At 30.3% G+C, this 17,993-nt stretch overlaps 1 protein-coding gene and 1 long non-coding RNA gene across 2 annotated transcripts in view; both read left to right on the forward strand.

Annotated features, from left to right (window-relative positions):
- Positions 1–455: 455 nt before the first annotated feature.
- On the forward strand, positions 456–2,884 carry LOC123654787 (elongation of very long chain fatty acids protein 7-like). Its single transcript, XM_045590671.1, has 6 exons — positions 456–479; positions 1,173–1,182; positions 1,275–1,462; positions 1,648–1,716; positions 1,962–2,261; positions 2,445–2,884. Exons 1-6 carry the CDS (start codon positions 456–458, stop codon positions 2,673–2,675), a joined length of 822 nt encoding a protein of 273 aa, XP_045446627.1. The 3' UTR covers positions 2,676–2,884.
- A 4,696-nt stretch (positions 2,885–7,580) lies between these two features.
- Positions 7,581–17,993, forward strand: part of LOC123654426 — a 29,022-nt gene continuing 18,609 nt past the window's right edge. The window contains exon 1 of the long non-coding RNA XR_006743243.1: positions 7,581–7,679. This is a non-coding gene — a long non-coding RNA (uncharacterized LOC123654426). The remainder of the gene's footprint in view (positions 7,680–17,993) is intronic.

Genomic DNA, 17,993 nt, shown 5'->3' on the forward strand with positions numbered 1-17,993 from the left:
CGACAAGTACTACAACGTAAGTAGACTAAAAAAAAACGCATTTGTTGCCACTACGATTTTTCGAAGGTTTTCCTCGATTCCTCTGAGATGCCATCATCAGATCCTGTTTTCTTATCATGGTACCATTATTGGGATATCTCCTTTCCAACAAAAAAGAATCAGCAAAATCGATTCACATATGACGAAGTTATCCGCAAACACACATAAAAAAATATATACGGTCGAATTGAGTAACTTCTTTTTCGAAGTCGGTTAATTAAATTCGCTTTATTGAATTTAGAAGTAACGTAAACCTAAATATCGAAATTAATAAGCGGTGAGAGCTAATGTTACCAAAATAAGACCATTAATATTGGTACATGAAATTTTATATAGCCAAGATAGTTTATATCATATAATATATATCATATTGAGGATGTGCTCGCGAAACTGGCGGCGGGCGCTGTTTTAGAAAAATGAGAGTGGCCATCGACAATGCAGTAAATTAACAATGTAGAGTCACACAATGTAAAGTATAAAGCATGTACTGTGTTATAAAATAGTAATGAAGCATGTAGCATAAAAAAAAAAACAAAAAAAAAACCATAGTCGTAAATAATTATCTTAATTATTAACCTACATAAATATATATGTATATATAGATATATATATCTCTCACGGTCTGTTTTGGACTCACCATCGAATTAGAGAAAATAAGCTTTAGTTCGTAATTTGAAGCATGCAATGTTGAAAATAATACGCCTCAACGTTTGAAAATTAAAATGTAAATAAAAAAGGCATGGGCACTCAAGAGCCTATGGATGTTAAAATTAAATATATATATATATATATATATATATATATATATATATATATATATCATAAATCTAATTTCACTGAGGTTGGGCACGTCAGGAAATATCCTGCTCAAAATCTGGAACAGCCTGACTGGGGAAGTATCGCGACCTTACAGAAGATCACAGCTAAATAACACTGCTTCTAAGTAGTTTTGCGTGAGAGTAAGGTGACCAGAATTCCTATGGGCGATTGGGGGTAGGGTCGGCAATGCGTTTGCGATGCTTCTGGTTGTTGCATGTCTATAAGCTACGGTAATCACTTAGCTTCAGGTGAGCCGTACGCTTTTTTGCCGAAAAAATAAAATAAAAAATACACGTCAATATTATATTTCCCAGGTCACATCTTGTTAAAAATCGTACTCTTTAAGAACTTCCCAAACGTCCATAACGTTAATTATTTAACGTCCATACGTTCTTATTTTCATTTTCTTTTTTCAGGGTCGGTTTCGACATGGTCACTCGGAGAGACATCATTCGGGCTCGCTATTGTTATGGTATTATATGTCATCACAGTTCTCAAAATATTGCCGCATTATATGAAAAATAGAAATCCATATAAATTGACACGTCTTCTTACTTATTATAACGCATTTCAAGTCGCCTTTTCAGCGTATGCAGTGTTCCTTGTAAGTATATTTTTTACCAAAAAATTATCAACAGGATAAATTAATACGATTTGATAGATATTCTGTGTTTAATAATGTCTAAGCAAATATTTGATTTAGCTGTAATTCTTTGTGATTTTAATTCGTAAATATTTTAATGAATATTTCTTAGCAGAACTTTTAGTAAATTAAATATATACTTTCAGTACACAAGATATATTTTTAATCATGGTATTATAACAACTAGATGTCCTAAAGGTGACGAGTTAAAAGGGGTGAGTAGATATATTTTTTAGTAGCTGACTCAGAATTTTTTTTTTTTTTTTTTGTAAATACCTTTTATACAAAAAAGAAATTCTAACAGTAACAACACAAATACAAAAAGAATTATCTAATTAGTTGCAGACTACAGTTGTTCAAAAGTTGTGCACGTATTTTTCTTTAAGCGCCTGTTAATGTTTTTAAGCAAAATCGAGAGAGTGAGATTTTGCTATAACATTAATAGTAAATTATATTCTAGGTTATACGAGAAATCTGGCCGTATTTCATAGCAAAGCACATAGATCTTTTAGATACGGTATTCTTTGTTCTTCGGAAGAAGGAAAACCAGGTGACATTTCTTCATATCCTCCACCATAACCTCATGGTAGCATGGACGTGGTTCCATCTTATGTACCATCCTACTGACCATTTTGTGGTGGTAGGACTAATCAATAGCTTTGTACACGTATTAATGTATGCGTATTATGGACTGTCGTCATTGGGACCAGAGTACGCTAAGTTTACATGGTGGAAAAAACATTTGACCAAGATACAATTGGTGAGTAATATAGACTTAATTTTTAAGAAACGTTATTTGTAATCCCAAAAATGTTCGCTTTAGCCTGTAATACCCCACTGCTGGGCATAAGGCTAATGGTTCTTTTGCCCATGTAGGAGAAGAATCATTTTAATAGTATTATAAGTATAAAATGTTCATAAATTTATTTATTTTTTGTTACAGATCCAATTCATATTAGTCCTCTTAAATCTTCATTACCAGCAAAAAATGTCACCGTGTCCGATTCCTTCTTTCTTCCACTACTTCTGTTTGTCTAGTATCAGTTCATTCTTCTTTCTATTCATCAACTTCTACATCAAAAGTTATGAATCTAGATCGAAGAAGAATACAAATACAGGAAATGATGTACTTGGGGGTATTGGTTGTAACTTCGCAACAGAGAAAGAAGACTAGCCTTCTAAAAAGTGAGAATGAGCTGCAGTCAATTAAAAAAATTCTTCTTTAAATGTTTATTCCTGAGCTTATAATGTATACTATAAATTATATTGAGCTAGTGCTTTATGAATTGTAGTTGTATAATGTTGTCTTTATCCTCTGAAACTAGTCTCTACACGGTCATTTCTTTTATTTATTGAAAAATATATAAATATTTTTGCATCTGTGTTGATTCTTTATTATTAATAAATACTAAACAATCGTGTTTGTAATAATTGTAAAAATATTCACGTCCTTTGAACTCTTCGTAAATCAAATAGTTTTCAGTGTACTGGATATACTTTTCATCTAGTTACCGGGGAGAATTGAGGATATCAGATGAGCCGTATGTTTGTTTGCCGTTGTATCTAGATACATAAAAAAAAATAAGCAGGTTTTTAAGCATTGATTTTATTAGAGGATTCGTCTGAGTCATCACATCACAGCAGCCTTTCGCAGTCCACTACTGGACATAGACCTCCACAAGTTCACGCCATGGTTATCCCGCCATCGGTCGGCTTTTCAAGTTCCAAGGTATTAGTGGAACTGTGTTATCCCTTAGTCTCCTCTTACGACACCCACGGGAAAAGAGAGGGTGGCTATATTCTTTGATGCCGTAACCACACAGCCTGACACACATCCTCTGAGTAACAACTTATAAAAAAATAATTTGTTTTACAACAATATATATTAAAATTATTATAAAAAAGACAAAATACTGAAAACCTTGAAAAAAAACAGGAACTGTTATGACAAGAAAAATATTAAATATTTACTAAATTTTAGATAAAAGGCACAAATATTTTCTTCTTCCACATACTTCCGACATACTCTCAGACCGTATAATCTGACTTCAAAATTGATTCGGGTTGGTCAGAATACCGGTGTACTTACGTGATTATTTGCATTACTAATTATTTAAAAATAATTTATTCACAAATGATTATTTGTAGATAGTACGAGTTAGTGTATGTGTAAGAACGATGTACAAACGTGTGCTATGTAACATATCGGATGTGTATCATTGCAGCAGCGGAAAGGAAAGCTAGCGTCCTTATGCGTTGTTGCTACAATTAAACCTTCAATTGTAAATATTCAATAAAAGAGATTTTAATGCGTATTATGTATAATTTCGTTTTTATTATATATCGATTGTAATTTATTTTGAAATTTTAGTAAACGTTGATTATTTAAATGCTAGAGAAATGTAAATTTCGTATATTCCAAATAATTTGTGAAGCCTACTTGAATTGAGTAATTTTCATTTTGATCTTGTAGTCCAGTGTTGGGCTAAGTCCTCCCCAAGGTAAAGTCAGACATTTCGGTTTTCCACAATCCTCATAAAGCCTACACCGGCAATCTTACGTAGATCGTCGGTCCAGCGGGCCGGAGGGAAACCGACCCTTATCATTAATCACAAACATGTATTTATTTTACATAAATAAAATTAGTAATAATTTCTTAGAGCTAAAACTGATAAATTATGTTGCATCGCAACGTAGAAAACTACACTAAAACGTCAATGCATACAAATTTAATTGAACAAATTGATACTCATACCATGGGATGCTTGCAAAATTTTTCAAGTATCTAAAAAAAAAATCACATTATTACAATATCAGAGGGACTCAGAGATCAGACCAAGTAAAATAAGAATTTAAAATTATACAAGCTGTCGATATAATCAAAGGTTAGTAAAGCAATATAATACAGCATTAAAAAACGTACATTCGACATCATTTGTCATCATATACGAGTATATGTATACGCTAAGGCCTCCCTTTTTAGAAAAAAATCTCACAATTATTTAACATAAATTATTATTATTATTACCGTTTAGTGTGAAGCGTTTATTTATTTATTAATAACATAAATTATAATACCATTTTATAGATAATTGCTTGCTCTACCGGTATTAACAACTAAAAAAAATATTATTGCTTTTGTTTTTGTAAATTAATTAATTAATAAAATTATATATATGACAGTTTTAATATTGTAACAACGTCAATATGATTGACATATCGGTAAATTTTTTATTCAACTTCAAATCAACTCGCATAAAAACACATTTTTTGTCATTTTGTATAATGATAACTATAATACTTATTTAGTGCAAATTATTGGCGGGTATAGCTAGTTTCAGCTCAAAATTTTAATTAAAAAGCCTCTATTTTTATTTTTTTAGAACTTTTCATGTAGTATTTTGTTTCTGTTCTGAACATAGTGATCGAAGTCCCTAGGGATGCGCTGTGTGTTCAGCAAATGTAAGGTGGGCAACGCGCTGGTGACATTCCTTGTTATGAAAAAGTTCATAATTAACGGTAATCTATTATTAGATAGACCGTACGCTTTCTCATAAATAGTTTGTGAATACACTTTTTAATATTTGCAAAAATAAATTGAGATAATTGTGGTTGATATAAAAAAGTTGAAATTCTCATCGATAATAAAATTAAATTAACTGTAAAGTGGGGCTCAATTGAAAGAACTAAAAATCTGTACAAAACAATATTTTAAAGAAACACTCTTGTAAAAAAAACGAGTGTGCTTTAGACCACACGACTGAAGTAAAACTTACGAAACGTAATTCTCTCTCTTTCTATCTTCACTAACTTATATCTCCCTCTCAACTTCCGTTCGCCTCGCCCGATCGCAATTTCCGTAAATCTCTCGTCACGCATTCACCAGTTTACGCCCCAAGTCAAGCATGCGTAAAGAGGTTTTACTTAAAAAAAATCTAACATTTGACAAGCACAATCTTTATTAATTATTGTAATTAAATAAATGTTGAATATAATGTTGTCATGTTACGTGACCATGATGCAGCTTAAGTAAAGCCTTGGTTAGATTGAAAGCGTATTAGAATCACGCTAAAGAAAATATTACGGTACAAGCGGCGCTTATTGCTTATTTACATATATTATGTATATCATAATAAAATATAATGTTTGTTAAAACCATTCACATAGTTTTGTTTCATCAGTGCCATATATACATTATTACTAGCTGACCCCGCAAATGTTTCTTTGCCATATATGTTATTAACCCGCTTAATCCCCCCCCTCCCCCTTATAACTTAGGGGTATGAAAAATTGATGTTGGCCGATTCTCAGACCTACCCGATATGCCCACAAATTTTATTAAAATCGGTCGAGCCGTTTCGGAGGAGTTCAATGTTTAACACCATGCCACGAGAATTTTATATATTAGATATAAATTATTGTCTTAACGCGAGCTAGGTTCGCGTACAGTCTGGTGAAAGGCTAAGTTGTAAAATCAACATATTATGCATATTGTCAATGAACCCTCATTTATTACAAATTTAGTAAGTAATCTTGAGATGCGGTACTAGGTTCTGATGTCATTAGACAGGTGAGGGTGTGACTAGTTTTGAAGGTTTTTTTAGAATCAGAATTGTATTAACGTTGCCATTTATTTATTACTGAAGGTGGTATAACGTAAAATTTGCTTGTACTTTAAAAAGCTGTGCGTTCCTTGTGTTATTGTAACAAGATATTCAAAATTTAAGGATTATCTTTATGAGATGGAGAAAAGAAAAAATAATCTTCACTCAAAATCTAGAACAGACCAAATGAGCAATTACCTCAACCGGAGTTTTGGATATCGGTACTCATCATATTTCATAAAAAAAAGTAAATAAACATATAAAACAAAAAGTTTATATCATTTGTATGTTGTGGATTTGAGCCAGAGTTTTGGCCATGGAGTTAAGTAGAGTACGACGCGTTGGCGCAGCGGTAATAGCACTGGCTGTTGCGCTGGCGGTCGCGGGTTCGATTCCCACTAACGACAGACATTTCTATCGACCATATAGATGTTAGTCGTGTTCTGAGCGTTGTATTTGTGTATTGTGTGTGTTTCCGGACGCCCAACACAGGAGAAAATCCTACTGGGGGATCCGTTGAGTGTAAAGCGTTTATTATTATAGTAATAGAGTAACTTAAATCTATGCTGCGTAACGATGCCCTTAATGAGCAGAAATGAATTTACTAAACTGAATTAAAAAAAAAGAAAAAAAAAACTTTTGTAATACTGTTTATTATGTGCCAGAAACAATTAATAAAAAAAAAAAAACATATCGCGCTATTACAGTATAAATTAATATTAATCCTGATAAGTTTCATAATACTACTACAAACCACAATATAATGAGAAATTCTCCTTGATTAAAAAAAAAAAAAAAATCTAGAAGATGTACTCCCCTATACCCCGTGGAACTTTGTGCTGGGTTTTATCTAAAACTCTACCGTATGCCGTAACACATTCGTGTTATCATTTCCAATCTCACGTGTCTTTCCACCTGACGTTATGTGGTGTCGTATCAAAATTTAAAATTGCTTAGAGAAAATGGCGACGGCCGTTCCCAAAAGCGTATCTTATAAACGATTGCATAACTTCATGAACAGGTTTGTCAGCTTTTTAACTAAAAATTATGAATTTTATTATTAAAAAAAAAATTTTTTTTATATATATATAAATAAATACTGCTTTTGATATAAACAAATGCTAAAAGTTTCAAACGTCTTTTTCTAAGTCCTACGTTATGTTATATCCTAAGTAAACATTTATATACAGATTCTGCTACAGACTCAATCCAACAAAAATATTATTTGAGAAATTCAGAATAATCCTGAAACGTTGATGAGATAAGCTTTTAATTCGAAGCCAAAGGAATAGTAAGCTTCTAATAAATTATTTCGTAACAAAATTGAAGTATGAAAATTAAAAATTTAATTGCGTTCAGTTAAAATAAATTAGAAGCCATAATTTTTAAGGTAAGTTTGCCAGCCCTACTTCTATAGGTTTCGATGAGTACGAAGAACCTGCGCGTAAGCAGCCTTCTTATAGGAAATCAGTTGCCTTTAGACCACAGCGTCGGTCGGTGTCGCATACTTTAAAAATAAGTAAATCGCGTGTGTTATTTTTTTTTATCTTGTGAATTTTTTCGGAGTAAATAAGGTTTGTTGATTTTTATATTTTTTTATATGTAAGTATTTCTTTGTTGACACTTAATGTTATATAAAAACTTTTGTTATTCATGTCGTCATTAAATAATGATTAGTCGTAATGACAACGAAGCCTCTATTTTCCTATGGGTTTTTGTAGAAAAATATAAACGCCTTGGCAATTTGGTGTGTGCAATTTTAGTGAAAGTTTGCTGTGACGAATAAGGTCGCTATTACTTTTACGGTATAACAACAAAAAATATATCTCATATTTTTAAGACTAGTGATTCGTAACAATGTTTGATCTTTACCATTTTGTAAAGCAACAACGCGTATTTTAGACCCTGTATTTTTCTCTAGGCTCCTAAAGTCTTACATAATAATTTTATACTATATTAGATTTTTTCGCTTTGTAGCGCCATATTTTTAAATAGCCATATGTCCCCATGTTTTCAAATTATTTAATAATAAAATTTGATAACGTTTGTATTTTCCTGAATATCCATATCTCGTATTGTAGATCCTGTATTTTACGCAGGCTTCTAATGTATTCAATAATAATATTTATTGTAGTTAATTAATTATTAGAAACTCGTTTCCACCGTTGTAGCCATATTCCGTATTATAATCCATAATTTTCCCTTTCCCTAATGACATTTATTGTAATTAGTATAAAACCTTATTGAGTAAATCAATTGTTAAGGTATTCTTCTCTTACGTGACGTCTATAGTGGGAAAACTGAGTAGTTAAGTAATTAAATTGTCTCTTGACAATGACATCTATGTGTAGTTCAAAACATAATTTTAGTATTATATTAATCAAGTATGAACTGGTAAGATGGTATCCGTTTTTTTTAATTGGAATAAAATATTAATTTATATGAAACAATTTTGTCATACTTTTATTTTATAGTCAATTGTGTTAATTATGTTTATTTATCGGTTATTGACTCTCTTTTAGAAATATTTTTATTTTTAATTCATATTTGCGTTAACGCTTACAGATCGCATATGCGTAAATTCGCACCGGCATCGTTGTTTGATTTTATTACAATTTATTATTGTTTTTCTTATAATATATAAAATTGTATCATACACTGTTTAAAGGATAATGTAACTTCCGGTTAAGCTTTGACTTGCTTCTCTCTTTGGAAATCATAATAAATAAATAAATGAAGTTTTAAGCATCGGAGATAGAATAATAATAAATAAACAAAATTGTATGTGGATTTGGTTGATATTTCTCCTACCACTAATATAAATTTTTGTAATATATTTTTATAATAACGTTCAGAATAACTCTATAGCAGACAAAATAAAAAAAACAAACACGCCAATTTATTAATTACATGACAAATAGTCAAACCTAATTACCTTTAAATTTAAAATATATTAAAATAAGTGTATAAGGTCAAACGACATTTTTATTCATAACTACGGAACATAGGAGACTTGAATCGGCACATTTGGGGCTGTACTTGACTTTTAGCTTTTTATATTATTCAACTTTCAGACGTATATAATCTAAATACTTTGAAATATCTTAAGAACAGCAACAAATTTGTAAGTCGATAAATTGTGCGTGATAAATATGATGATTGATTAAGTAATGCAGCGACTAAAAATTTAAATCAATTGAAAGCATGAACGACCTTACAATCTGTAACGATTCAATATTTTGTGCGTAATCGTAGCGAAAGTGTCCGATGTTATTGATTATTATATCACTGCAACGAAAACGAAACAAAAACAAGAGTGACAGTAAAAATACTCGGCGTTTCTTTTTATTATCAAAAATTTACAACTTTGTTCTTGTTTCGAATGTTTATTAATAATTGTGTTTGCTCGCAAACTAAAAAAAAAACCGACTTCAATTACATCGACGAGTAATACAACGTAGATCGACGAAAAAATAGTCAAGTAACTACGCGTTATTAAAGATTACTCAAAAAGTAGTTATCAGATCTCGATAAAATTTATATGTGACCACATGATAAACATCAGCTTTCGATTTAATTAAAAATTATCAAAATCGGTAAACCCAGTAAAAAGTAATTGTTAATTTTCGAGAGTTTCCCTCGATTTCTCTAGGATATCATAATCAGATCCTGGTTTCCTTATCATGGTACTAAACTAGGGATATCCCCTTTCCAACAAAAAAAGAATTATTAAAATCGGTACATCCAGTAGAAAGTTATGCGGTATAATACAACGTAGGTCGACGAAAAAAGCGTCAAGCAAAAACGCATTATTAGATATAGCTCGAAAAGTGGTTGTTAGATCTCAAATAAATTTAAATGGGACCAATTGAAACACACCACTTTTCGATTAAAATAAAATTTGTCGAAATCGGTCCACCCGGTCAAAAGTTCTGATGTAACATACATAAAAAAAATACAGTCGAATTGAGAACCTCCTCCTTTTTTGGAAGTCGGTTAATAATACTAATATGTAATTGTGTTTTCTCGCAAAGTAAAAAAAATCGACTTCAAATACATCGACCAGTAATACAACGCAGGTAGACGTAGTCAAGTAAATACGCACTATTAGAGATAGCTCAAAAATTACTCGGTAGATTTCTATAAAATTTAAATGTGATCACATGAAACTATCAGCTTTAGATAGAAAAATAGTTATCGAAATCGAACCACCCAGTAAAAAGTTCCGAGGTGATACATTAAAAAAAAAAAAAATACAATCGAATTGAGAACCTCCTCCTTTTTTGAAAGTTGGTTAAAACGCTATTTATTTAACTCGTGTGTTTTCATTGTATATGTATGAATTATTGAATCGTAAATATTTTCATTATGTAGAAATATTCTCAGCAATATATTTTTTATATGTTATAATACGAGAAGCACAAAAACTTTGTACGCCTTTTTACAAAAATTGCGCGGACGGAGGAGTATGGAATTTCTAAGCATGGAAATTTTCTAAGTATGGAAAGCTAAATATTTTAATATTGATATCATTTTCATGAATAATAAATATATAAATATAAATATCTACACAATACACACACGGTCGTCTGTTCCTAAAGTAAGCAACTTAATGCTTGTGTTATAGGTAACAGTCGACTGGTATATCTACATTTTTTTTCTATAAACATAATTATAAATAATACATATCTAAATATATATATTACACAGAGACTCGGGGTGGGAATCGAACCCACAACCCTGGAGCAGAAAGCAGGGTCACTACAAACTGCGCCAAGGGGCTAGTGCCAATGACAGTATAATAACACCATATAACATTATATATTTTGAAGGTCGATTACGATTAGCGACCTTTACAAAATATTCCATCTTCTTACAAAGCCTTATATAACTATACTAAATCACGATATATGTAAATGTATGCTAATAATATATTGATAGTTATCCTAAATATCATAAATTACAGTTGCCGGATAAGAACCTATTTATTTTATATTTATACAATTTTTATTTCGAGATCAATCTTCGTCATTGCTCTAACAACTCAACATTATACAGTTATATCATTGTGTTTGCTCGCAAACGAAAAACCGACTTTATTTACATCGACAAGTAATACGACGTACGTGTGGACAGAAAGATAGTGTTAGTAGCTAAATAATTAAATATATTTAATACTAGGTATGCCCGCAACTTCGTTCGCGTAGAATTGAACAAAAAAGTTATTATTCAGTTCGCAGAGTTATAAAATAAAATAATTTTCTAAAACAAAAGTGGTCTAAGTTACTCCTTGTTACATCACCCATCTCTCAGTGAAAGTCCTGTTAAAATCGGTCGTTTCAGAGGTTGGCCGGACCAAATAGACATACAGACAGACAGACAAAAAATTGTAAAAAAAAACATTTTGGAATATGTGCCGTGTGTACATCAATATAAATTTAGTAAAAAGCGGTTATTTTATAATTACAAACAGAGACGTTAACCTTATATAGGTGTATGGCTTTGTAAAAAAATAATAATAAAAAAAGAGACGCCAATTTTATTTATTTGTATAGATTATTCTATATTTAAAATATGCACACGTGTATATGTTCTATTTTTAATTTTAATTTTTGTATAATGGAAAAAAACTCATTCAAACGTTGTCTTTTAATAGGAGCGATAAAATTTGTTATTAAAAAATGTTTTGATTCTATGTAGAAGAGATAAAGCTATTTCTTTTACGTAAATTAAAAATAATTGTATATTAAAATAAATTACTTCAATTAAAAATTTTAATTATTATCTTTGAAATGTTCATTTAAAAAATATAAGAACTTTAAAGAATTTTATATGAGACTTTCTTAGCTTTTTTGTTATTAACATTAAGTTATTATAATCGACGATAATCAAACGTTACTATCATTATCGCGCATTTGTTGTGACGCGTAATATTAAATTATACTGTTTTTTTTTTGTTTTTTGTTTTTTTTTCAAATGTATTAAATTTCATCGATAAATTATATCGATTTAATTTGAAATATTGAAATTTATTACATTTTCATTTAAATTGGTACACAAAAGGTTTTAGATTTTACTTTTTAGTTATTGGAAATTTTGTTTATTTACCAATAGAGATAACTAATACTTGCAAATTGCAAACGTAATAGTTTTGTGGTTTAATATAATTATATTGATGAAAAAGAACAACACAATTAAAAAACACTTCCTCAAAATTTTATGACTAAGAGCTAGTTTTGGCAAAAAAGATTTTGTTTTTGATTTTTTATAATGAAGCTGTCCGATTGATAAAACTATCAAATGTGTGGTGGCGGTGTGAGCACAATACGAAAATATATTATTTTTCTGTAGTCGAGTTTAAATTACGAACATAATATTGCTGCTTTTATTGTATTATATCTTTATTATATCTGATGGATCTTTGTTAGTAAAATAAAATAAAAATGTAGTTGTCGATCATTGTTTTATATATAATTATTTTTCTTATCGACCTGAATTCACTCATTCGTTTGGATTTATGGCTTCCGATGATGCTAAAACTGCACGGTTTTGCTTTTATCTCGTACCTGTCATTAAGGCTTGAAAAGCTTCTGGAACAAAAGAATAAAAAGAGATTCGTCCGTTAAGCGATTTAAAATTGTTACCACATAATATTAAAAACTTTTTAAAGAGACAGTTAAAAATTTTAAGTGACAAAACGACCTAATAACGACAGCTATTCATAAAATTAGTTTATTCACTTCAGCCTATCGCAGTACACTGCTGGACATAGGCCTCCACAAGTTCGCGCCAAAAATGGCGTGAACTCATGTGTTTTGTCACCACGCTGGACAAGCGGGTTGGTGACCGCAGTGCTGGATTTGTCGCACCGAAGACGACATTTAAATATTTTGAAAATTGGTTTATGGTTAACTGATTTATTTATTTATTTTATACTTTATTGTACACCACAAATACATTACAAACAAAGCATAAAGATAGTTACAGACAGTGAAGGACAATGGGCGGACTTATGGCTAGTTAGCCATTTTTTTCAGACAACTCAGAATTTCAATTTGCAATATTCGACATAAAAATCTACTAAATGATTTAAATTGACTAAACCAAACTTCAACACCCATATGGTACACCTTCCAAAAGACTATCAAAAATGGCTACAATATCCTAAATTAGTCCTGTTACAGTATGCTTGATAGAATTTTTCTATATATTTCGATAGTTAAGGCTTACATCATCCTAAAAAAAATAAATAGATCGTCTATTCAGTGAGGAAACATAATATTTAAATAAAATATTATGCAATGACTTGGTAACAAAGGAACATACACCATAATCTATATGTGATAGCTTGTTATTAGCTTTTTTTTATTCATATTCTGTATGAGTTATAGTTATAATAAGCTGTAAGCTATCCAAATAAAATAAAATAAAATAAAAATAAAATAAAATAATAATTAATCAATCTGACAAGTATAGAAACTTAGTTACAACCAAATACAAAACTACATTTATATAATTGACGACGCGTTGGCGCAACGGTCACGGCACTGGTTTGTAGCTGTTGCGCTGGCGGTTGCGGGTTCGACGCCAGCACTTGGCAAATATTTGTATTGGCCATACATATGGTCCAAGACAGGACAGGAGATAGTCCTACGGGGGGCCGTTAAGTGTGATGCGTTTATTATTTATTGTTATTATAATAAAAGTGAATAAGAGGCAAACATGCTTCCATCACGAATATTATATGTATGTATATAAAAAACGCACACATTATATATGTTGAAGAATATTGCTTTATATTCTTCCTTCCTTAGTAAAAGTTACAAGTGTTCTTGGAAAAAAATTAAATACACCAGTAAAGCTTCCACATAATTACGCAAAATAAAATTGCGAAAAAATACTAAAGTTAATAATTATAAATTAACAAATAATTACTATTTTTTTAAAGTTGTACATACATTATTTACATATATTATGTATAAGATATGTACAATTACATTAAATAAATTAATAAACAAATAAATGTTTCTGACTTTAATTCCATTTAATTGTAAAATAATGTTTTGTTAAAAATGTTTTTATATCATCCTTTGCGTTTAAAAACCTCACTACTGTATGATTGCTCTAGTTAAGGAAAAAACAAAAACCAGTTCACCTGACGTAATTATGTAATAAAGAATAAACCAAAAAACATTCGAGCATATACAATATCTTTTTCGGAAACATATTGACGTAACTTATTTGACCATGTTTAAGTTTAAAAATATAGAGACAAGTTAAATTTTTTCTTTTTTATTTTAAAATGAGTTGGACGTTAAGGTTTTATGTGATTTTTATTTAGTGTGATAGTATTTTTTTGTCTGTAGACATTTTTTTTTCTTAACCTTCGCTAAAATTTAAAAGAGATTAAATATGTATTTAAATAAAAAAACCTTTATATTAAATTCCACTTTGTATTTAACTATTACAATTTTAACATTTTAAATTTATCCTAAAAATGATAGAAAAAAGTTTTTAAACGAAAAAGTAGGTCGTTTTCAATTCGACTGCATTTTTTGTGTATTACCTTATAACTTTTTACTGGGTGGACTGATTTCGATTATTCTTTTTATAACTAAATGATGGTGCTTGTCATGTTTTGCTCATGTTTGTCTTGATGGTGTTGACATTGTGTTCGCTTTTAAATTTAATCGAGATCTTACAAGTACCTTTTGACATAATATCTCTGATAATGCTTATTTACTTGACCTAAGTTGTATTTATACCTTATAACTTTTTATTGGGTATACTGATTTTGATAAGGTTTTTAAACAAAAACTTGTCATGCGGTCTCACTTAAATTTAATTAAATTTTGACGTAGTTTTTGAGTTGTTCACTTGACTATTTTTTCGTTTACCTACGTTGTATTTACTAGTCGATATAATTGAAGTCAGTTTTTTTTTGTTTGCAAGAAAACACAATTATTTCATTCCAAAATTTATAAGCAGTACTATCTTGTTCATTGTGAAAAATAAATATATATTATTTATGTGTTATTAGGATTAAATTTAACAGTATTCGCAATTGGTAAGGATTTCATTTTTATTTCACAATAATTGACGAAACAGAGTGTAAAATTCTACAGAAGGGATGTGCGTGCTGCAAGGCGGATGTCGATGAAATTGGTCCAGTGCGTGCTTATAGAGCATTAGTATCGATAAAAAAAATATATTATTTGCACATAGTAAAATGTTAAAGCGTAAAATTCTCTGAGAGAAAGAGTATTAGAAATTGAAAGTCGAAGCAGTAAAAGCTTAATAGTAAGTACAATTCATTTTTTTTTTCAAATATCGATAACAGTGACATAAATTCAGAAATATTTTTTATTAAAGAATTTAAACCGACTAAAGTAATAATAAATTAAAATTTTTGTTTTGATTAATTTATTTTATTTATTTATTTAAAATACAAAATAATCTTATTTAAAAGCATTAGCATTTAACGATGTGAGAAAATCATTATTAATTTATTCGCATACCGGTATTCGACATCCTACGCTCACAATATCAAAAATAAGTTAATAATAACTATACGATCAACATTTATACATATTTTTTGAGTTATGTCTGTTGGACTTTCAAAACATTTTATAAGGCTTCAAATAAGAAGAAGGTTCACAATTCGACTGTATTTTTTATGGGTAGGTACCTCATAACTTTTTACTGGATAGACCGATTACGATGATTCACTTTTTAATCGAAAGGTGGTGCTTGTTCATTGTTTCATTTAAATGTAATCTAGATTTGTTAAGTCATTTTTTAGTTATTTCTGATAATGCGCATTTTCTTGCCTATTTTTAGGGTTCCGTATCCAAAGCGTAAAAACGGGACCCTATTAATAAGACTTCGCTGTCTGTCCGTGCGTCCGTCTGTCTGTCACCAGGCTGTATCTCAAGAATTGCGATAGCTAGACAGTCGAAATTTTCACAAATTATGCATTTCTGCTGCCGCAATAACAAAATATACTAAAAATAAAATAAAATAAATATTTAAGGGGAGCTACCATACAATAACGCGATTTTTTTCCCTTTTTGCTCGATATCAATAATGACAACTGGTAGGCACTTGAAATATTCACAAAATACTAACTTGTATTTTTACTTCAACAATAAATAATAAAATTAAAATAAAATAAATATTTAAGGGGTTATTTAATATCCCATACAAAAAAGCCATTTTTTTGCCTATTTATGCTCGATAGCAATAAATGGTAACAGGTAGACGCTTGAAATAGTCCCAAAATATTTACTTATATATTTACTTTAGTAATAAATAATAAAATTAAAAAAATATTTTAACAAAAAGAAAGTCTAAATATTTTACCTAGTTAATGGTACGGATCCCTTCGTGCGCGAGTCCGACTCGCACTTGGCTGATTTTATTTTCGTGTACCTACGTGGTACTGGTCGACGAAGTCGGTTTTTTTGTTTGTGAGCAAAAACAATGATTTATTGTAGCTTAATATATACATATATTATATTAGAACCAATTTGCAAATACGAGGCTGTATGGGTTATACAACTAATTGTAAAACATATTATTGTGATTATATTAGTATAGAAAAATTATACTTCGAAACCAAGGTTTTAGAATATTGATAGTATTAAATGTATGTACATATGTAATTTACAACACCTTTCGAAGCCTAATGCTGATACATATTAATATTCATTTGTTTTAGATCCTTGATATTTTATTTTATTTTTTATTATATACTATGATCTCTGATGTAATATTTAATAATAATTATATATTTGTGTTCAGAAGTACATATGTATAGCTACTAAAATATAAAATTTTGAAGAAATTATAACATAAAGTACTTCTTTTTTAATTTACTTACTTTATATAATTATATTCTTTACTGAATAATTTAAACAAAGAGGTCATTATTGTGAAAAAGATTATTTTAATATAAGTTTTATAAGTAGATTTTATTTTATTCATAAATCATCACAAAAAATACTTGTACACAGAATTTAGTGACCCAACGAAAAAGCTAAGGACTTGGTATATTATAAAAGTATCAACATTTATATCATTCATAAACACCTCATAAGCAACTGATCTCAGCGGGATGTAGATTCTGTAGTGGGTGTCCGAAAACACAACAAACAAGCACAAATACTCCAAGTAAGATTTCTTAAAATATTCGGTATCACAACTCACACAGTCCCCTGTGATAATTGTCTGTAATGTTTTTGGAATAATTGTGTTAAGACACAGCAGGATATAATCTGCTAAAAATTTGAAGCAGCCCATCTGGGAATGTACCACAATATGAACGAAACAAGTTCCCGCCAAAAATGCGTGAACTCATGTATGTTGCCCATAATCACCACGCTGGGCAGGCGGGTTGGTGACCGCAGGGCTGGCTTGCACACCAAGTCGCTGCTGCCCGTCTTCGGCCTGTGTCTTTCAAAGCCAGCGGTTAGATGGTTATCCCGCCATCGGTCGGCTTCTTAAGTTCCAAGGTGGTAGTGGAACCTTGTTATCCCTTAGTCGCCTCTTACGACACCCACGGGAAGAGAGGGGGTGGCTATATTCTTTGGTGCCGTAGCCACACAGCACAATATGAATGAATATCACACCTAAATAATACTGCTATCAATGAGGTTGTATCACCGCGTTTGCAATATTTCTAGTATTGCAGGTGTTTATAGCCTACGATAATTGCTTACCACCGGGTGAGCCGTACGCTTGTTTGTCGACCGCATTATATAAAAAAAATCCAGTTGTGCCAACGCTTCGTTATTTAACAGAAATTCACACCTCCCATTGATGAACGGTTGGTTGACCTCGTTGTCATTACTAAAGCTAATAAAAATAATTAAAACAAATTAGTTTAA

The sequence above is a fragment of the Melitaea cinxia genome, chromosome 6 (genome assembly GCF_905220565.1).
Source record: "Melitaea cinxia chromosome 6, ilMelCinx1.1, whole genome shotgun sequence".
NCBI lineage: Eukaryota > Metazoa > Arthropoda > Insecta > Lepidoptera > Nymphalidae > Melitaea > Melitaea cinxia.

Excerpts from the sequence above, each read along its gene's own strand:
- LOC123654787 (XM_045590671.1), top strand. The coding sequence starts at position 456 with ATGAGAGTGGCCATCGACAATGCA. Across the intron at positions 1,717-1,961 it reads AAGGTGACGAGTTAAAAGGG|GTTATACGAGAAATCTGGCC; the intron begins GTGAGTAGATAT and ends ATTATATTCTAG. Across the intron at positions 2,262-2,444 it reads ATTTGACCAAGATACAATTG|ATCCAATTCATATTAGTCCT; the intron begins GTGAGTAATATA and ends TTTTTGTTACAG.